General features: G+C 41.4%; 1 protein-coding gene across 4 annotated transcripts in view; it reads left to right on the top strand.

The window, feature by feature from the left end:
- Positions 1-22,029, top strand: part of TBC1D1 (TBC1 domain family member 1) — a 202,881-nt gene that overhangs the window by 95,753 nt on the left and 85,099 nt on the right. For all 4 annotated transcript variants that reach the window (XM_069495292.1, XM_069495293.1, XM_069495291.1 and 1 more), the window contains 5 exons: positions 2,006-2,551; positions 6,304-6,393; positions 9,298-9,402; positions 9,924-10,056; positions 16,491-16,582. In XM_069495292.1, the coding sequence (XP_069351393.1) occupies positions 2,006-2,551; positions 6,304-6,393; positions 9,298-9,402; positions 9,924-10,056; positions 16,491-16,582 (966 nt within the window). The remainder of the gene's footprint in view (positions 1-2,005; positions 2,552-6,303; positions 6,394-9,297; positions 9,403-9,923; positions 10,057-16,490; positions 16,583-22,029) is intronic.

Here is a 22,029-nt window from a genome sequence, read left to right as displayed (position 1 = left end):
GTACCAGGTAATAGGTTTAGTATTATGCTGATGGCGGTCTTCTGTGAGGGGTGGGGGTCTCAGGTGGCAGCTGTGCCAAGTAATAGATGTGGGTCTTCCTTATGAATGTGACTTCACACATTTTCTGTCTGCTTTGATATGTAATGAAAAATACCATTGCTCGCTTCACATGCAGTGAAAGACGCAGCATATAAAAACGTTGGGTATTTTAACAAGTCTCTAAGGACTGAATAAGCTTTGAATTTTCTGTGCAGAGTAGGGTTAGTAATTGGGAAGAGTCACATGACTCTTGATAAAATAATCTCACACACTTGCTCAGAAAGATGGAAAGCTTCTTGCATAAATTGGTTAATTTCTACCTTATAGAAATAACTTTTACCTGGAAAATCTTATAAGCACTTTTTTGGAGAGAAATTGTGGCTGTTTTTGCCAAGGTCTTATAGTGAATCATTGGGCAGAGGTGTGGATGTGGATGAAACGTAGACATCCGACTCTTTCTTCTCTCTGTTCTGTCGTATTTTTGCATTGATTAACAATTTTTAGGCCTTGACATGATATATAATTATTTGGCAGTATAGGAGTAAGCTACAGTACAAGCAATACTCAGTGCAAGTGGTTGCTTGATATCTGTTGAAATTTTGGCTTTTTAAATATTGTTTAGGTCTTATGCTTTAGGAATCAGTTTTTTTCAAATATAAAATATCCCTAAAGATCTTTTGACTCTGTGTGATAAAACGTGAAAAGATGTATCATAATCTATGGCAGAGAGATCTATGAGGTGTGCTTGGTATGAAACCACAAAGAGAAAAATCTTTTGAGTTGGGTCTTTGGGAATTATGTCATGAACACAGAATATAGGCATACTTTTAAAATCTAAAACCACCTCATTTACTGTACACATTGGTCTTTGACCTGAAATGGAAAGGAATTGGTTCTGCCCCGCTCCATAATGTTGTTAAAAAGACGCTGGGCCTGTGGGTATTGGGCTATAAATTGAATTTTCCTTACATAGAAAAATGGAAAAAATTGGTTTAGGTGTTAGGTCACAACAAAAACTAGGCCCTTCCTTTGAAGATTAAATTTATGCCTGCCTTGTTTAAATTCCTGCCTGGCCACAAATATTGTGGTTGTCCATCATCTGAACAAGTGCACAGCTATATGCACTGCAGTGTTGATTCATCTTTGTGCCTTTGTGTTTCTTTGGAGAATCTTGTCAGAAGTTAGTGATGAGAGGGTATAGCAGTAGGGATGGCACTGTAGCAGCTGAGACTTTTGAGTACATTCTTTTAATCGATGATTTTTATATGAGACACCAAAAGCTTTATAGTCTCTATGTGAAGAAGCCCCAATGTGTTGCTGTGATAATGATGTTAGTCATGAGTTTCTCACTCCTTGATTAAAACCTAGCTTTGTTGTCATACTATTCATTGCTCAACTATTAGGAAATATAGGACTGAATAATAACTTGATGGTTGTTAATGAAGAAAATAATGATGCTAGGATTTGGATAAATATTTTTATAATTTCAGAGTCATCTTCATCCCACCATTTATTGAGGAAGACTTTCCAAAGTGTGCTGCCATGAAATCTAGATAATTAAGTAATGTTTTGGTGGACCATGTTGGATACAAACCTCTGTGGGAGGTGACAGCATCTCCAGAGAGGACCTTTGGCTTTAGAGTGGGACCCACTTGGGTTTGAATGCAAGGCCTGCTGCTACTTTGAGCTGGAGCTGGTTACTTACCCTTGTTGGGTGTTGTGAGCATGCAAATCCTCCAGCATAGCCCTTGGCAGGGAAGAGGTGCTTAATAAATACTGTCCCCTTCTCTTCTCTGTGAAAGTGGTGCATTTACCTCCCGTGGGGAGGCCCTCGCGGTCCCAGACTCCCACGGGCTCCTCCTTCAGCGCTCTGTGATATGAAGAGAGCATGGTGTTCACTCCCCTGTGCCAGCGTGTCACTGCCAACTGCCGCACGTGCCAAGTAACGCTCCTCCTTTCTCGCCAGGTGCCTGAGATCATCAGCTCCATCCGCCAGGCCGGCAAGATCGCCCGCCAGGAGGAGCTGCACGGCCCCTCGGAGTTTGATGACACGTTTGCCAAGAAGTTCGAGGTGCTCTTCTGCGGCCGCGTGACGGTGGCTCACAAGAAGGCCCCGCCAGCCCTGATCGATGAGTGCATCGAGAAGTTCAATCACGTCAGCTGCAGCAGGAAAGCGGACTTGTGCTGGCCCTCGCAGAGCCCCGAGAGCCCGAGCACCAGGGGAGCAGCGCCCTTGCAGGAGAAGCTGGGGTCCGAGCCCTGCTCGGGGACAGGTGGCAGCGGCGCGGGGCCCGGACAGGGTGCGGGGCCTGCCGGGAGGCGCATGCGCAAGTCCTGCTCGCAGCCCGGCCTGCGCTCGCTGGCCGGCAGGAGGGACCTCCCCGACGGCGGCCTCAGGAGCAGTGGCTTTTTCAGGTCTTTTGAGGAAAGCGACATTGAAAACCACCTCATTAGCGGACACAATATTGTACAGCCAACAGACATCGAGGAAAATCGAACTATGCTGTTCACGGTAAAATGTTACTGCGCCCGCGTTCGACCCCAGTCTGAGATGCGTGCTCAAGAGAAAACCGGCCTCGCTGAGCAAAGATTCTCAGCGAATTGCTTCATGTGTGAATCCATATATTTTTATGCCGAATAATTATCTTTTCAGGATAAAATTATTACATTAGCCACAAGCCTTTAAAGTCATCAAAGGGATAGAACGTAAAGAGAATCCATCCCATGTTCATGTGTAATTTTTATCTCCCTCCCACCCGCCGGTTGTAAAGACACCTTTTAAATAATGAAAGAACAGTTAAAATATGTAAAACAGGCCAAAAGAGAGATTTTAAAAAATGTATATGAATTTTACGTAATATATTAATACAAAAATTCTTAGTTGGAAAATATTCTCTTTACTACTTTTTTTTTTTTTTTTTTGAGACAGAGTCTCGCTCTGTTGCCCGGGCTAGAGTGAGTGCCGTGGCGTCAGCCTAGCTCACAGCAACCTCAAACTCCTGGGCTCAAGCAATCCTCCTGCCTCAGCCTCCCGAGTAGCTGGAACTATAGGCACACGCCACCATGCCCGGCTAATTTTTTCTATATATATTTTAGTTGGCCAGATAATTTCTTTCTATTTTTAGTAGAGACGGGGGTCTCGCTCTTGCTCAGGCTGGTCTCGAACTCCTGACCTTGAGCGATCCACCCGTCTCGGCCTCCCAGAGTACTAGGATTACAGGCGTGAGCCATCGCACCCAGCCTTCTTTACTATTTTTATTAATGTGTAAAATATTTACCCTTTGCTAATCAGGGTAATTTGATTCGTGAATAACATTATATTCAGAATCTGTGCCCAAACTGAAATACCAGTTTAGCCAATTGCTTGTTTTTTTCTAGAAAAATTTGTTAAACTGACAGGCAAATGCCAGAAAAGGAATAGGCAGGAGTGGTCCCTGGTGGTTGGGGTTCCTGGGTTCCATGCTGACCTGGGCTCTTCTGGATGGATTTGCCCTCCCTGGGGTTCCCTGGGTCTGAGCTGATGGGACTTGGAGCTGTCCCAGCAGTGAGCTGGTCTCTGACGATGGAGGTAACTGGTTTTTCCTTGGCCCTCTCCCTGCCTCCTTTTGGCTTAATACTGGCTGAAATTCTGTAGAGAACAAAATTACCCTAAGTGTAACGCCTGGTTTTTGTGCCAAATTCAGGGCAGTGAGATGGCCAAGGGACCAGGAAGCAGGCTTGCCTGGGTTAGTGCTGTGTGGATGTATGCATGTTTCAAATGCACATGGTGTACCAGAGGGTGAACTGGGCTGATTTCTTTCTCTTTTCATCATTGACCTAGTATACTGAAAAGAATGCTACACTGGCAGTCAGACTTGCGCTTTAATTTGTGATCTGTATTTAAGAAAAAAAAAACAAACCCTGGTGTCATTGAGAAAGATTTATTTATAAGTATTTATTGTGTGACTGCTGTGCCTAAGGTCCCTTGCAGCATGCTAGAAGTGAATAAGACGGGTCTTGGCCCACGTGGAATTTAGATTCCAGTAAGGCAGACAGGCATCTGAGTGCACAGGTTATTATCTAGTTGTAGTTGTGATAAATGCTGCAAAGGAGAAGTAGAGGATGCTGTGAGACCGTTATCCTGGGGGCAGGAAAGGTTTCTTTGAGAAAGTGATTTTCATCACACAGAGGTTTCAGTGTGGCCACCTGGGAGGGTCTCCTGGGTTCAGAGAGCAGCAGGTAAGAAGGCTCTTGGGGAGGGATGGAGGCTGGTGCCTGGGAGAATCCCTGAAGCCTGTGTGCCTCCTTTGCTGGGCAGTTGTCACCGGCCTTTGTGGCTTACTTCCTTTGGTCTCTGCTGAAATGCCCACGTGGCATGAAGGAATAATCCTACAGGTAAGGCCAACAGCAACTTCTAATCCTACTTCTTTGCTTTCTTTTTCTCCACAGCACTTGTACCAATTGACACCATTACAAATAAATAAGTAAAATATTTTGTCCCACGAGTCCCCAAGAAGATAGGATTTACGAGACCATGGATTTTCTTCTCTGTTTGCTGCCATTGTCATTAGTGCCTAGAGCACAGCTTGGCATGTGGCAGGTGCTCAGTAGATGCTTGTTGGATAAGAAAAAAGTCCAGGTGACTGCACTGAAAGCAAGGAGGGACAGTGGGTAGAGATGGGGCTGGCGCTGGAAGCACAGGCTTCATTAGGCATGACCTTAGGGCGCACGCTCGCTTGGGATTTTGTTTTCTTTCTCCTGAAAGGTACAGTCAGTCACTGAAAGGTTTACAACAGGAGCGAGGCTCTACTTGGGGGAGGGCAAGCGTAGGATGGGGAGGAGAGTTAAGAAGCCACTGCAGTAGTCCAGGTGGGAGATGGGGGGGCTTTCAGTGAAGGCATTGTGGGTAGAGCGATGTGGACAGAGGGGCAGACAGGTGTGAGATTGAGCTGATGGGGATGTGTGATCGATTGGCTGCTGTGGGAAAGGGGGGATCTCAGGAGCCCCACCCCAGCTTTAGATTCTGATTTGTTCTTCACAACCCAGCAACAGCCAAATAATGCTTTGGAGCTTCGCAAATACGAGATTGGAAAGGGTTTTTTTTTCTTTCTTTTAAATATTATCTTCATTATGTATCTAAAGACATTGACCTCCAAAGAGACCAAACATACCCAAAGTAGATATTCATTCACTGTTTACGAATAAGGGGGATACTGTGTTGGTTCCTACTCTAGAGAGACACAAAGTAGAGTATAATTTTGAAAGATCTTGCATGTTAAAAATGAATTAGTTTTTCATCATACTTGGTCTGCATGGAAGGACAAAGATAAAAGGCTACCTGGTCAATCTCCCCTGGTTGAAATACAGTTTAGAAACAGTGAATGTGGAAAAGCTATTCTGAGGGCCAAGGCCATGCCCAAACAGAATGCACGTTGCTGGGGGCCCCCCCACTGACAGTGTAATTGCTCTTGACTTGCACCAGTTTCTGAGAAGCCCGTCTGATTCGTATTCCACATCAGAGTGTAGAGTGTAGAGGACCAGAGGGGACTGTGAGTTACAATGGCAGCATCAGGATGTGACCACTGACTTCCTGGTCCTGAGGAGCAACTAAAGCTGTAGAAAACAACACACACGGAAACCCAAGAGGCTTGGCGCTCTGGAGGGTGGCGTCCAGGAGGCAGCCCTCCACAGCCCGCAGGGCGCGCGCAGGTGACCCTGTGGGTGTTGCGACTGTGCTCTCCTGCGGCGTGTGTCTGTTAGCACGGCCCGGGTCAGTAGGACAGTGTTCACTTATGCTGATGCTCTAACTTTAAAAAATAGTTTATGTGAACACCTAACACATAATATGCATTCCACAAATGGTAGATTATTTTAACAATAATTTTAAAAGACTGGTCAGTAAAAATAATTGTTAGAGAGTTTTGGAAGTTTTAAAAGAGAAAGCTTCTGTTTTCTGGAAGATTCACTCATGTAGAAACCTTACTTCCTTATATAGAGAATGTAGGATCTGAGGCCTATTGCTGACTTCTGGATATTTGGTTCTTTCAAAAAAGACTGCTTGTTTCACGTAGGCAAATGCACTAACAGTTGTTCTGTACTCCCTGAAATCCGTAGGATAAATTAGAACCTTGGAAGTGATTTTCTACAGTGCTTTAGTCAGAATTGTATAAGAGTTTGCCCTTTTTATTCTTTATTTTCATAGGTCATGAAATGAGAAAGTTTGTGTAATAAATTTGAATTAAACTTTCATGAAAAGCTAGTTTGTTTGTTTGTTTGTCTTTTAAGATTGGCCAATCTGAAGTTTACCTCATCAGTCCTGACACCAAAAAAATAGCATTGGAGAAAAATTTTAAGGAGATATCCTTTTGCTCTCAGGTAAATGGAGATGGGTTATTGGTTTAATCGCAATTGAATTTTTAAATGAATTCCTTAATATCTGTCATATGTCAAAAGTGCTAAAGGTTACAAGATAATATGTTCTCTGAGTACTGTACTTGATTTGCGATTTTGCATTCCTTCTTTGTTTTGGTATATTAAGGAAAATTATAAATACAATTTTGAAATTAACAATTTTGCTCTTAGCAACAGTGACCTAATGGATAAAAGTAGATCTTTTTTTTTTTTTTCAATTATTGGTAGAAATGTTACACAGTCATAATTTCCAGGTGTATATGTGTGTGTGTGTGTGTGTGTGTGTGCATGTTATATGTATATGTATTTACACAAACAAATACATCTTTTTAATAGATATGCATTTCTTCTTTACAAAAATTCATAACTTTTTTTGGTACCAATCATCAGTATTTCTTCTCTCTTAAAATATAATAAGTAGTGCTTATCTTTGAGGATATTTTACTCGGAATACAGTGTCTACTTGAAAACTTTTTTTTTTTTTTTTTTTTTGAGACAGAGTCTCACTCTCTTGCCTGGGCTACAGTGCTGTGGCATCAGCCTAGCTCACAGCAACCTCAAACTCCTGGGCACAAGCGATCCTACTGTAGCCTCAGCCTCCCGAGTAGCTGGAACTACAGGCATGCACCACCACGCCTGGCTAATTTTTTCTATATATATTTTTAGTTGTCCAGCTAATTTCTTTCTACTTTTTTAGTAGGGACGGGGTCTTGCTCTTGCTCAGGCTGGTCTCAAACTCCTGAGTTTGAGCGATCCTCCTGCCTCAGCCTTTCCGGTAGCTGGGACTACAGGCACGCACCACCATGCCCGGCTGATTTTTTTTTTTTTTTTTCTATTTTTAGTTATTTGGCTAATTTCTTTCTATTTTTAGTAGAGACGGGGTCTCACTCTTGCTCAGGCTGGTCTCAAACTCCTGAACTCAAGCAATCCTCCTGCCTCGGCCTCCCAGAGTGCTAGGATTACAGGCGTGAGCCACCGTGCCTGGCCTTGAAAACTTTTTTTTTCATAATCTTGTAGGTGTTTCATAGATGTTGGAGGAATCTTTCCATTATGATTAGCTATACCAGTTTTACTCAGGGTCTTCCTGACAAATATGAGCCCACTTAAAGTTACATTTGGCTATTTTTTCAAACTCTGACTTTTCATTTTCATAATTAATAAAATATTAAGAAAATCTCAGTGTTTGTTGATTTATAACACCTTAAATAATCAAATGGGATTCCCCCCCTGCAAAATGTGAAAATAATGTTCTCCTTAGATTGAATAGGAACCATTTACAAAGAAAAAGTTTTTCTAAATCATATTCTCCTAAGTTGTAGCCTCTAGCTTATGCTTAATTGGTTATTGGAGAACATTGATTGAGATGCCAGGGTATGTTAGTGATTGCTCATTTATTGGGAAATATTTGGCCCGAAAGTGAAATTATCCACAGAATTTTTACCCTGATTTGATACTATTTCTGTTGAAATATCAATTTTAAATGTTTGCTTTTTCATGTGATAGTTTTATTATTTCCTGAAGAGTACAGTTTATATGATTACCTGAACTTCAAGCTATTAGTGCTCATATCTGCATGCTGGTGCTTTCAGAGGACATTGATGTATTAGTATTTATGGAAGATGTTTTATTTGTATTAATGTACCTCTGCTAGCTGATTTTGAAACAAGTTTATGTATTAATATTTATTAAAAACAGCTCTTAGGAAATTATAGTTGAGCCTTGGCCTAATATCTTACATTTAAAAGCTCCTCCACTCTGTGTATATAATTTTTGACTCATTCTTTGTACCATTTCACTTCAGTATTTACCTCCTAAAATTTGTTATTTTAGGAGGACAAATATGTTTTAAATCTTTTTTTAAAAATACCTTTGTGTCTGTTTATATTTGTGTGCACAGTTGTGTTTCTTCATTAATCTCTGGTCTGCCTTTGATTTTTTGTTTGTTTGAGACAGGGTCTCACTTTTTTGCCCCAGCTAGAATGCAGTGGAGTCATCATAGCTCATTCCAACCTCAAACTCCTGGGCTTGAGCGATCCTCCTGCCTAAGCCTCCCAAGTAGCTGGGACTACAGGCACTTGCCACCACGCCTAGCTAATTTCTCAATTTTTTTTTTTTTTAACGATGGAGTCTTGCTTACTTTTGCTCAGGCTGGTATTAAACTCCTCACCTCAAGTGATCCTCCTGCCTAGGCCTCCCAAAGTGCTAGGATTATAGGCGTGAGCCACTGTGCCCATCTACCTTTGATTTTTTAAGTAATTTTTAATTCTTAAATACTTAAGAAAAGGTCTAATTTTTCTCATTTTAATACTTAACACTAAGCTTGAGTTTTCAGATCTTAGTTCTCTTGTGTGGGTAATCAAAGTAACATTTTGGTATAAAAACCTAATCATCATATTTGAGAGATGTTTTTAGATTTGTTTTTATTTTTAATTTAATTATTTATTTTTAGAGACAGGGTCTCAGTGTGTCACCCAGGCTAGAGTGCATTGGCACAAATTCCTGGGCTCAAGTGATCCTTCCTGCCTCAGCCTCCCAGGTAGCTAGGACTACAGGCACGCACCACAACACCAAGCTAAGTTTTAAAAAATTTTTGTAGGGAAGGGGTCTCACTGTGTTGCCTAGGCTGACCTCGAATTCCTGGCCTCAAGTGATCCTCCTGCCTTGGCCTCCCAAGTGTTGGCATTATAAGTGTGAGCCACTGCGCCCAACTTGGATCTGTCTTTATTTTAAAATATCTGAGAAGATAGTAATTTTCTAGTGGTCTTTAAAATTGTGCTGTGTAAATCTTAAGGTGCATTTCTGGTGGTGGTAGTGCCTAACCTGGATACAATTCAATATCCTGTTCTCTTCTTCCCCTGCCTTTGACAGGGCATCAGACATGTGGACCACTTTGGGTTTATCTGCCGGGAGTCTTCTGGAGGCGGCGGCTTTCATTTTGTCTGCTACGTGTTCCAGTGCACAAATGAAGCTCTGGTGAGAGAGCATGAACAGTTCTTACCTTTGAACCTATTTACAAGGAGTTTCAACCTCACTGATTTTCCTGTCCTTAGCAAAACCAGATGGTCTCATTGACGTAACATTATTTGGCTTTAATTATTCATTCATGACTATTTAATAACTAGCTAATAACACAGCTGAGACTTTTCTGGGTGTATATTTTAAATTTTTTATTACTTTGAAGAATTTGCTCAGTTTTACCCTCTGGTGAAACATTTAAAAATGTCATTATGGACTATTGATCCAAGAAGTTTGCTTTTCACTCAGTATTTACTTTGTATTTTTAGTTTTTACCTTACCTGCTTGAAGAGCTGTGAGCATCTAGGAAGTATTTCTCAAGACTGTAATCCTAGCCCTTATTGTAATTATTGGCTAAAGAATAGTCCAGAAAAATCTTAAAATCTTAAAAAATCTTTTCCATAAATTTCTTGAAATCTCAGCCAGCTAATTTTAAATTGATTGTTTTGCTGAGTACAATTTCTCTTCTCTTTGACCAGGTTGATGAAATTATGATGACCCTGAGGCAGGCTTTCACGGTGGCTGCCGTGCAGCAGACGGCCAAAGCGCCCGCCCAGCTGTGCGAGGGCTGCCCCTTGCAGGGCCTGCACAAGCTCTGTGAAAGGATAGAGGGTGAGTAGGGGACCCTCTCCAGCTTTAACTCAGTGGGGGTTAAAGGTCCCAGGAAAACCTTAGATGACACACCCATGTTGAAAGGCTCTGCCTAACAGGCTTGTATTCGTTACTGGTATGGTAGGTGGACTCTCCACGTGCAGTGGATGTCTTCTGTATGTCAGGTGCTATACCAGGTGCTGGGGAGGGACAAAGGTAAGAACCCATTCCCACCCCCCCACCCCCCATCACCATCTCCCTGCAAGGTACTGTCAGGGTGGTAGAGGACTCAGGGAAACAGGTGACCAAAATGGCTGCATAGCGTTTATCGAGGTTGTGCGAGTGGTCAGTCACACTGGCCATGAAGGAGAGATCTAGTAAGATGAGAACTCGACTTCCACTAGGCTTCTCCATTGGGAGGTCGTCAGTAACCTCTACCAGTACCGTTTGAGTGGAGTAGAGGGAGCAGAAGACAGGTTGCAGCTGAGAAGCGAATGAGAAGAAATAAAAGTGTGACTGTTAGTATTTACCACAATCTCCAGAAACTTGGCTTGGGGAGAAGCTGTAATAAAATGTTATGATTTGCAGCTAATATTTATTGAATACTTAAGATGTGTTAGGCATTGCGCTGGGTGCTGTTATCCATTAAATCTTCACCATGTTAGTGGGAGGAAAAGGGACTATTTACGTGGATAAGTAAATTGAGGGTTAGAGACGTCTGGGAATAAACTGGTGCATGGTGAGCCTGGGATTCAGCCCAGGCGGTAAAGCCCTTGAGGTCACCTGCCACCAAACCTTTCCAGGAGAAAATCACGCTGGGGGAAGACCCAGGGACCGAAGCTGACTTAGTTTTTTTAGAATTAGAGAGATTTGGGCTATTTCAGAGTCCGAGGGACCAGATGGGTTGGGTCAGAATGCGTGGCAGGGTGTCCCTCCTGAACAGGGTGGGGAGATCGGCCTCAGGCAGGACGGGAGAATCTCTGTCTGTAGGACTGCAGAGGAGCCCGGCGAGAGGACAAAACCGAGGTAAGGGAGGAAGTGGGCAGGTAAGGGAGGAAGTGGGCGATGATGATGTTTATCTGAGGGAGTCTGGAAGGTGAAGGGGTTCAGCCTCTCTGTTCTTGGTTTTGCATTTGTGTTCTGTTTATGGGAGGATTTCCCTAAAACTTTTTTTGTGGTTTTGGGGAAGGGTCACGTGATTTAAAGAACCCATGTTATTGCAGAAACAAGGATTTGATGGTTTCCCATGTATATAGAATGCTTATTATAAGCTATAATTGTGTAAAGAAAAAGTACATTGCCATTTAGATCTGATTTTCTCCTTTTCTCAGAATTGTAAAAATATACGCAAAATTTATCATTTCAGCCTTTTCTTAAAGTGTGCAGTTCCGTGGCACTGGGTCCATTCACGTTGTTGTGTCTCCATCACCACCACCATCGCCAGTGCTTTTCCGTCTTCCCAATCTGAAACTCATTACACGCTAACTCCCTCCCCTGGCCTCTGGCGACCACCCTTCCACTTTCTGTCTCTATGAATCGGACTCCTGCATATAAGTGAAATCATACAGTATTTATCTTGTTTCTGGTTTATTTCACTTAGCATAATGTCTTGTGGCATATGTCTGAGTTTCACTCCTTTGTAAGGTTGAATAACATTTCATCTTCTGTGTGTACCACATTTGTTTATCCATTTATCCATCACTGGACATTTAGGTTATTTCCACCTTTTGTCTATTGTGAGTAATGGTGCTGTGAATGTTGGCATGCACATATCTGCTCAAGTTCCTGCTTTTACTTCTCTTGGGTATAGTCCCAGAAGTAAAATTGCTCGATTATATGGTAATTCTGTGTTTAATTTTTTGAAGAACAGCCATACTATTTTATAGTGGTTACACCATTTTACATTCCCACTGCCAGTGCACAGGGTTCTGTTTTGTCCACATTCTCACCAAAATCTGTTATTTCCTGGGTTTTTTTTTTTTTTTTTTTTTTTGATGGTGGTAGCCATCCTAATGGATGTGAAGTGGTATCTGGTTTCCTTTTTTAAATGAGATAAATTAACAATTGACATCTTAAGGTCTGGGAAGGTTCATTTATGGCATTACAGTGCTCTTTAAAATGAATAAACATGATTAATATTTTTGACTGTGTTTTCCAAGTTGTTACTATTTGCTGACATTATACAAAATATATCTGGGAACAAGAAAAGTTTTGCTTTGACTAGAGTTCTCAACTGAGAGGATCACTAACCCTTTCCTTAGTGGTTGTCAAGATAAGGTAAACGATGACGGGAATGTCCCCTAAGAGCTTATTAAGAAGCCAGCAATGGCTTTGGCCTTGAAGATAAAGCAGATCATAATCTGCAGAAACTGGAGTACTTCCAAAGTTCCACTTGATAAATCTTTCTTTGGTCTGGCTTAGCTTTCAGAAAGTTACAGCTGAAAAGCCTAATCAGGGTAAAGATTTTGCTGTTGTAGTTTTGGAATTAATCACTTAATTCATCTTTTACTTGATAAAATCCAACCATGGCAAAAAATTCTAATGTGAAAACATTCTTTGATAGTGAAATTAGAAGTCTGGTGAGGGTATATTTTACTGTGTTACCTACATGATGACAAACATTTCTTTTCTTTTCTTTTTTAGAGATAGGGTCCCACTCTGTTGCCAAGGCTGGAGTGTAGTGGTGCAATGATAGCTTACTGCAGCCTGAACTTCTGGGCTTAAGTGATTCTCCTGCCTTAGCCTCCTGGGTAGCTGGGACTGCAGGAGCACACAACCACACCAAGCTCCTTTTTAAATGTTTTGTAAAGATGGGGTCTCACTGTGTTGCCCAGGCTCGTCTGAAACTCCCAGCCTCAAGTCATGCGCCTACCTTGGCCTCCCGGAGTGCTGGTATTACAGGCGTGAGCTACCGCACCTGGCCTGGGAAGCATTTCTAAGAGTATAGATGACACATTATTAGAGGGATCTGTAGTAGAGGAGATGATTATTTTATGAACACTTTTAGAGTCTGTTGCTTTTTATTATTGCATTTCTAGTAAGTAGAATAAAGTGGCTTATTAAAACTCATTGTATGTTCCTGTGAGAATAGTTCTAACAGGAAGTTATGGTCTGAACAAGAACTCTGTAAACTGTGGAGGGGACCAGTGATGTGGCCACAAAAAGAGACTTAAAGACTATATTTTCGTAGTCAGTTGATGTAGTCAAGTTATGTCCCAGAATCTATAAATAGAGGAAATAATACTGTACGTGTTGATTACACTGGACTCTCCACTCTGAAATGCACTTGTAATGTATAAGAAGCACAGCTGTACCCAATTCTGTATTTGAACAGTATACAACCCAGTGGTATTTATTAATATATAGTATTTTGCTTATTTCAAAGTTTAGAGGAGCATTTTGGGAATCACCAAAATAAATTATACTTTCACTAAAGAAAAAAAAAAGGTTGAACTGAGATTTCCTTTTGCTTTCAGAACAAATTTTTCTCCATCAAAACGAAGTCATTTCTCAGCGCTTTCTCTAATAAGAGCTTTTCAGCACAGCCGAGTGGGGAGGGATTGGAGTCAGGGCATTCCCTGGGCTCTGGCCACCTTTCTGCTTTGTCCCATGCCTCCATTGCCTCCATAAACCCTTTTGGCGTCTCATGGGGCCTCTGGGGAGATGCCTTCAGTGTGAACCTTGCTGCAGAAACTGCCCACGCGTGGCCGAAGGTGTTGAGAATCCACGTGGAGGGTGCTGGGACCTGGGTGAGAGCAGCTGTTCAGAGCGGGGGCAGGAAAGACCTCATGGACTGAGGCATCCTGAAGGCAGCCTGACACTGGTCGGAGGGTCTTTTCCTACCTGCTTAGATGAAGAATGGGCTGCATTTCATGATTTCCCCTGAGGTTGTTGAGAGTGTATAGTCTGACTCCTCTTAGGGCTTAGGGTGTATTCCCCACATACAAGTGTTTCATGAAGCAATACAGTTTTTCCAAAATATGATGCTTAGTCTGTGTCAGAAACATCCTCCATATGTTGGGGGAGGATTTTGGGTTAATGGTCACTAAGTGCTGTTTGTTCATAAATGTAAACCCGATTTTGCTTCAGCATTTAAGTAGTCAATACTGGGAAGCCTTGTATCTGTTTCCCAGGCTTTGTGTGATGTGACAGCCTCCCGGAAGAGAACCTGAACTGCACTCTGACAAGCCTGGCTGTCCTCTCTGCACTTTAACCCACCTCTGCACTGGCTTTTGTATTGCAGCCACCTGAGTGTTGGGCGACTCGACCGTCCTAGTCCAGGGAGGCAGTGGAGTGCTTGAGACTTTGATTGCTGGAGGCAAACAGACATGGTTCAGATTCTGACTCTGTCCCTTACTTAACTGATGACCTTGGACAGAACACTTGACCTTGACATTGACATGCCTCACTTTCTTCTACATTGGGCTTACTGAAAAAAACAGCCCATTTCAAAGATTATTTTGAGGGTTAAATGAGATAATACACGTGAAGTGTCAAGCAAAGTAGCACAGCAATCACTTAAGAAATATTGGCTACTATTTTTAGGGTGGCCTCTTAGGGTTTTCTTGAGTTTAAAAAAATGGGGGGAGGAAGAACATCTGGAAGTGGAGTTAGCTGCAACGATTTGAGTAGCGGCAGCAGCCTCTGCCACAGTCTGCTACGAGGATGTCCGTGGTGGTGGGAGGAGAGGGACAGTGGTCTCGGGGCAGCTTGGCTGCTGGCTGGCCTCCTGACCTTGGACAAGTCGCCCAAATGAAGGCATGGTTTCCCTCCGGCCAGCCTGAGTTACTTGGGTGTGTCCAGCACTTTCTCCAGCAGAGCCTTGGCCACGCTCTGCCCAGGGGCTCACCCTCTCTGGATGAGGAGAAGGGAGCAGCAGGTGGGTGAGGGTTGAGCTGCCCTTGAAAGAAAAGTAACCGGGACAGGTTTTTTCCCCCTGGCACTTGGGTCAGCAAATCCTTTCATTATAAGTCACATCGTGTGTGACATTTATCTCTGCACATCAAGAAAAGGCAAAATAGACCCTGAGCCATGTTTCTGTGGGGAACAAACTTCTTAAATATCAAATTCTAACAGGCACTAAAATTATGTAATGACTTTGTTTTTGTAACTTTTCCTCAAAACCCTTCATAACATTAGTTAAATTATCTTTAGACAATAATAAGCATTTGGTAAAAGGAAAATTGTTAGCCACATGAATCAACTTTATGTAAAGGGAACTTATACAGGGGACAAATGTAGGTCAGTTTTCAAACCAAGTAGTCAAGGGGCGGGGGGGGGGGGGGGGGGGATGTTGAGACAAAGTCTTGCTCTGTTGCCCGGGCTAGAGTGAGTGCCGTGGCGTCAGCCTCGCTCACAGCAACCTCAAACTCCTGGGCTCAAGCGATCCTCCTGCCTCAGCCTCCCGAGTAGCTGGGACTATAGGCATGTGCTACCATGCCCGGCTAATATTTTACACACACACACATATATATATACATATTTTTTTTTTTTAGCTATCCAAATCATTTCTTTCTATTTTTAGTAGAGATGGGGTCTCGCTCTTGCTCAGGCTGGTCTCGAACTCCTGACCTCGAGCAATCCTCCCGCCTTGGCCTCCCAGAATGCTAGGATTACAGGTGTCAGCCACCGCGCCTGGCCAAGTAGTCATTGTTTTTCCTTAAAAAATGTTTCCAGGTTTACATGTAATACACGAATTTATCATTTTCTTTCTTTTTTTTTTTTTTTTTTTTTGAGACAGTCTCACTCTGTTGCCTGGGCTAGAGTGCCGTGGCATCAGCCTCACACAGCAACCTCCAACTCCTGGGCTCAAGCAATCCTCCTGCCTCAGCCTCCCGAGTAGCTGGGACTATAGGCATGTGCCACCATGCCCGGCTAATTTTTTCTATATATATTTTTAGTTGTCCATATAATTTCTTTCTATTTTTTAGTAGAGACAGGGTCTTGCTCTTGCTCAGGCTGGTCTCGAACTCCTGACCTGGAGCAATCCTCCCGCCTCGGCCTCCCAGAGTGCTGGGATTACAGACGTGAGCCACTGCGCCCAGCCAGAATTTATCATTTTCTAAGGAGAATGTTCTGATTGTATGAAGTGTTTTAACTTGGAGAAGTAATTTAAAACCACCCAAACCTGAGTTAGAGTTCAAGTTGGTGGTCTTTGCAAATTATGTACGCTCTCTGGGTCTCAGTTTCCTTAGCTGTAAAATGGGGTAACAACATCCTTGTCATCAGATTGTTTTGATAATTAAGTGAAATAATGTAGATTTAATGCTTAATATGCAGTATCTTGTACATCAGAGCTCAATTAAAAGATGATAATGATAGCATCACTGACATTATTGATTAGAATTCATGGGTAGGTAAGAATGTAAAGGGAATGCATATGGAGCAGGTTAACGCTGTACCTCATAACTTACAAATAGAGATTTTTTTTCATGTTCCTTTTTTTCTCTTAATAGGAATGAATTCTTCTAAAACCAAACTAGAACTGCAAAAGCACCTGACAACATTAACTAATCAGGAGCAGGCGACTATTTTTGAGGAGATTCAGGTACAGTGCAAGTTTTTAATCTCTAGAAGGAAAGAAAAGGCAGGCAGCTTACCTGTAAAATGTTATGTATGCAAAATATCAAGCCAGTGTTGTCCTAGCCTGGAGACAAGGATCTTGAGTTCCTCTTGGTTTAAGATTTAACAGTCCGCATAGGGGCCCAGTCAGAATTTCAGATTCACATCAGGTCTTAGCTTAGAGTGACTAAAACTGGGAAGCCTCTCCCTTAAACAAATCCGCTAGAATAAGAGAAAGGAAATTTTAAAGTGAAGAGAGCCTCAGCCTGAGAGAGGGAAGACCTGGACCCTGGTCCACACGTGCTCATGTGTGCCACACGAAACCTCCGCCAGCCCCGTCCCGTGCAGCATTGCAGCCCTGACGGTGGGAGTCAAACAAGATGTTTTATATGTGAACTTGAACATAATTGTTCCTCCTCCTCCCTTGTCAGTTTTGGAAATAAATTTAGTTCATGTTAATCTACTTAGAGCCATATACTATGTTGAACCAAAAAAAAAAAAAACCTCAAAAAAACAAAACAAAAACCAAGCTCATCTGCTTTCTGTAGTAAAGTTGGAAGCTAGCTCCTGTCCCTGCATTTAGATACAGTGTATCTTGGGGAATCCATGCTGTGTGTGCTGGCGTGCCCATGGCCTGTTCATTATGAATCTTCAATGAGCTCATCAAAAATTTCATGTCTGCTTTAGCCGAGGGGCATTTTCTGTGGTTTCCTAGCACTTTTCTAGGGAGGGGAGCACATCAGAACAAAGAGTAAATATCCCTGTCCGCATGTTCTACAAGTAGAGGGTTCATTAAACACAACAAGAAGGCTAGCAACTGTGTGGGCTGTCTGTTTTCTGTTAGTGTGAAAAATACAAGATTGTCTTTTTCTTTTAAATCACATGTTAAAGTTCTTCTCTTACTCCCTTGTTCAGCTTCTACAGTGGAATTGGCATATGTTTGCAGAAAGAAAGCATAGGAAGATTTTTTATTTAGCAGATAGCCTAGAGGGTAATTTTCACAATTTTCAGTTGCCTTTAAATTTTCTATTCTTCTGAATCAACTTGAGATACGAAACTTTGTTGTTTCTTAAAAGACCTTTAGAGTCCTAAGTACACAGTACTCTTAGACAAATGTAATGTGATTTGTACTTGGAATTCAGAAATGGACAATTTGCTTCCGATTGTTAATGCATTTACAATTGAAGCCAGGACCTTTTCCATCTAATGCTGACCCATTTAAACTATTCAGGTCACTTTGAGGAACATCTTTCTAGAAAGCATGGAAGATGAACCTCCCTTCCCTAATGTGGCTTTTCTTTTTTGTTTGGATAGCACCGCGTAACTTCCTTAAAACAGTGCGGTGAATCAGTGTAGATAATACACAAAATTTTCTTCTGCAGCAGTGTGAAGTTCTTAATAGGTATGATTCTGAGATTCTCTTTGACCCATGCAGGTTTTTAGACACCTAGTACATTACAGCAAAAAGACTTCAGAAAAAAGTAGATATGACTAAAGTTCACTGAAATAAGAAAGCATTCAGTTAGTATCCTGGAGCCTCTGTGTTGTTCTAGATGTCTCTATAATGTTCTGGTTGCCCTGAACACCAAAGGGAAGTCATAGCGTTCACTGGCTTTGAAAAGCCAGTTCATACTTTGTCATCCATCATTGTAAGCCTCGCTTTTCCTTGAATGATACAAGTTCGATGTGGGTCTTTTCTTCTGATGGCTTATTGATGGTCTTGTTGAATTATTTCCTCAACGACTATTCTTGGTTTTATAAACTATATTATAAACCAAGTCCTTGGTTTCTTTTTAGGTAGCAGTACCTGCTAATGTGTTTGAAAATCATACATTTCAAAAGGTCATAAGAACAAAGGTGAACTTGCAGTTTCATGAGTCCTTTTATAAATAGAATGGTAAATATTTTCCTTTGTACTGTCTTTCCAGGAGGGGAATTTATTTCTGAAAAACTCCTCTAAGAGCAAATTTTCATAAGGCAAATGTCATTACTATTGAAATTAATGGTACGTGATTACTTAGTTATTAAAACATATGTATCACATTCAGAGTTTTTGTAAATGAAAGTTTAATACAACAGCAAAAAGTGGACCCCAAACAATCATAAAGAAAAGTCGATAGTAACTATGTAAATGATGCTGGAGATGATCACTTCTGTAAACAGGCGGACTTGCGCACTCTGAGAGCACTTGGTCCAGACGGGCCTGTGGGCATATCACACTGGAAGGCAACCTTTTTGTTCATGAGCGTTTTGAAATACATAATTTTCAAACATATCTAATGGGGCATATGTGAGCATGACCCCATGGAGGTCTTGCTCTCTTTCACGCTGCTCTGTGTGTGCTAAATCCAAACGGTCGTCTTCAGGATGAAGAATTGCTGTTGGGCCCAAGTAGGGCCAGTAACTAAAATGTCTCAAAGTCTAATTCTCCTAATCTGTGTGAGTGTATTTCAGGGAATGACTTAATTAGACACTGAGTAGATAAATCAAGTAGATTTATACTTCATAGGCATTGTTAATTTATTAAATGGCATGACTATATAAGTTAAAGATTAATTATCAGAAGAGGTGTTTTTCAGTTTCGGAAGAATATATGTCAACTTATTTGGATTTTCCATGTTCTTAAAATTATTTCTTGTAAACGTTTTTTGTTTTGTTTTTTTTTTTTTTTGAGACAGAGTCTCACTCTGTTGCCCAGGCTAGAGTGAGTGCCGTGGCGTCAGCCTAGCTCACAGCAACCTCAAACTCCTGAGCTCAAGCGATCCTCCTGTCTCAGCCTCCCGAGTAGCTGGGACTACAGGCATGCACCACCATGCCCGGCTAATTTTTTTTTTTCTATATATATTTTTAGCTGTCCATATAATTTCTTTCTATTTTTAGTAGAGGTGGGGTCTCGCTCTTGCTCAGGCTGGTCTCGAACTCCTGAGCTCAAACGATCCGCCCACCTCGGCCTCCCAGAGTGCTAGGATTACAGGCGTGAGCCACCGCGCCCGGCCTTGTAAACGTTTTAAAAAAGATGTCAGAATGTAGTGTCTAAGTGAGCATTGTCTTTTTAAGTAGTTTTCTTAGGAGACCATAGGCTTTCTCAGTACTGTGGTATTCATTACTCAGTGTTGGAAATTTATTTATTTATTGTTAAATTTTTTTTAGAGGTGGGGTTTGCTGTGTTGCCCAGGCTGGAGTGCAGTGGCTATTCTTGGGTGTGGTCGTAGCTCACTGCAGCCTGGAACTTCTGGGCTTAAGTGATCTTACCCCTCAGCCTCCTGAGTAGCGGGCACTACAGCGTGCCACTGTACCCTGCTAGAAATTTATTTTTGAATTGCCTTTGCAACAATTTTTAAGACTCTCAAAGAAATAAGGTTAAGAAACATGTAATGAGATTAGTTTTGTTACTCTGAACAGGCAATTAATTGTTTTGTGTTATTCTTTTTAAAATTGACGTGTAACATACCAATAGAAAAGCACACAAATCAATTGTGAATTTTTGCAAGGAAAATACACCCGTGCCGCCAGTGCAAAGGTTAAGAGTTAGAGTGTTCTCACTGCCTCAGAGTCCTGCCTCGTTTCTGCCCCCCAGGTACTCTGTCCTTCCTTCTGACACCATGGACTGATGTTGAACAAGCAAGCTAATTTGTGATTATAGATAAAATGATGTTCCCTATTACATTCTTATTCTAATGTTATATTCTATAAAGTGATCCCCCATTATATTCTTGAGACTTGTCTCTGACTAGTGAAAGTTTATCAAAGGAAATCACCTTAAAAGAATAATGATTTGCCACTATTGAGGATGGTGAAGTCACATGGGAAGTCTTAGGAGGATGACACTTCGATAATGTTTTTGAACTCCATAGAAAGGGTAGCCTCTCATCAGATTCCAAAATTCCTTTAAGTAGAGATTTATGTTTTTACCTTGTATGACACTGAAATGTGTATTTCTCTGCTTTCATGACTTCCTCTATGATGTTTAGCAACACTTGTGGCACAGTGTCTGGCTCTTGGCTTCAATTTTTAATGAAAAGCAACTATGGTAGTACATTATGCTCAGCTGTAGTTTCATTTTCTGCCTATTTGAATCAATTTTTCTTGTATATTTTGAGGGCAAATGTATTAGTTCTCTTCTTTCATTACTGTATGCTTAGCCTCTTGTTGATATTTTGAAATAGATGGTTATGAAATGTTTCTCCAAGCAGAATACATATTTTCTTGTGAGGGTAGCCCAAAGGTTTAATTAAAGATACAGGAGAAGAAAGAATGGGTCAACCCTCCGGCACCTGCTCCTTCTCAGAGGACTCTCGTAATCCCTGTCTGTTTCCCTGGGTTGCTTTTTTTTTAAGACTATTTTTTTAGAGCAGTTTCAGGTTTACAGAAAAGTTGAGTGGAAGTATAGAGTTTCCATATAACTTTCCACTGTCCCCTACTCCCTAGTTTCTCCTAACAGAAGATGTTACCATAGCATCTTGTATTAGTGTGGTACATTTGTTACAATTAATGAGCCAGTATTTGATATAGTATTATTAACTGAAGTTCATAGTTTACATTTGGGTTCACTGATGGTGATGCTTTACCTATTCATCCCTCCCTCCCGTCCCCCAACCCCTGGCAACCACTGATCTTTTTACCATTTCTATAGTTTTGCCTTTTCCAGAATGTCATATAATTGTAATCATATGGCATGAATGTGATCTTTTATGATTGGCTTCTTTCACTTAGCAACATGCACTTAAGATTCCTCGACATCTTTTCATGGCTGGTAGCTCTTTCCTTTTCCTTTTGTTGCTGAGTAATATTCCATTGGATGTGTCACAGTTTGTTTACCCATTCACCTATTGAAGGACATCTTGGTTGCTCCCAAGTTTTGGCAATTATGAATAATAAAGCTGCTGGAAACATTTGTGTACAGGTCCTTGTGTGGACATAAATTTTTAACTCATTTGGGTAAATACCAAAGAATGCAGTCGCTGAATTGTGTGGGAAGAGTGTGTTCAGCTTTACAGGAAACTGCCAGACTGTTTTCCAAAGTGGTTGTACCATTTTGCATTCCCACCAGCAATGAATGAGACTTCTATTATTTCGTGGACTTTTAGACTTATTATGTCCTAACCCTATTAGGATCTAGCAGTATTAAGTTGGCATTGTGACACTTGACTGCTATCACTTTATTTTTTTGAGGATCTAATTGAAATTCTCTCTAGAAAAATCCACTTGTTGTATATAACATGTAAAATTTTGTAACACTTGAAGTTCTTAGTCTAGAGTCTGGGTTGAGAATGTCTACTCTAGCCTCTAAAACGTTTAATACTTAAATCTGAAATTTGAAAGAATAGAAAGTCCTCGATTAAACAAACTTTTCTAATCATTTACTATCATCTACTACTTTTTCTTTTTCCTGAGTATAACAGGAACAACTTCTCTTTTAAAATAATTTTGTTT

Source organism: Eulemur rufifrons, chromosome 19, assembly GCF_041146395.1.
Source record: "Eulemur rufifrons isolate Redbay chromosome 19, OSU_ERuf_1, whole genome shotgun sequence".
Lineage (NCBI taxonomy): Eukaryota > Metazoa > Chordata > Mammalia > Primates > Lemuridae > Eulemur > Eulemur rufifrons.
The sequence above is the reverse complement of the archived record's forward strand: the minus strand, read 5'-3'. Positions and strand labels throughout refer to the sequence as shown.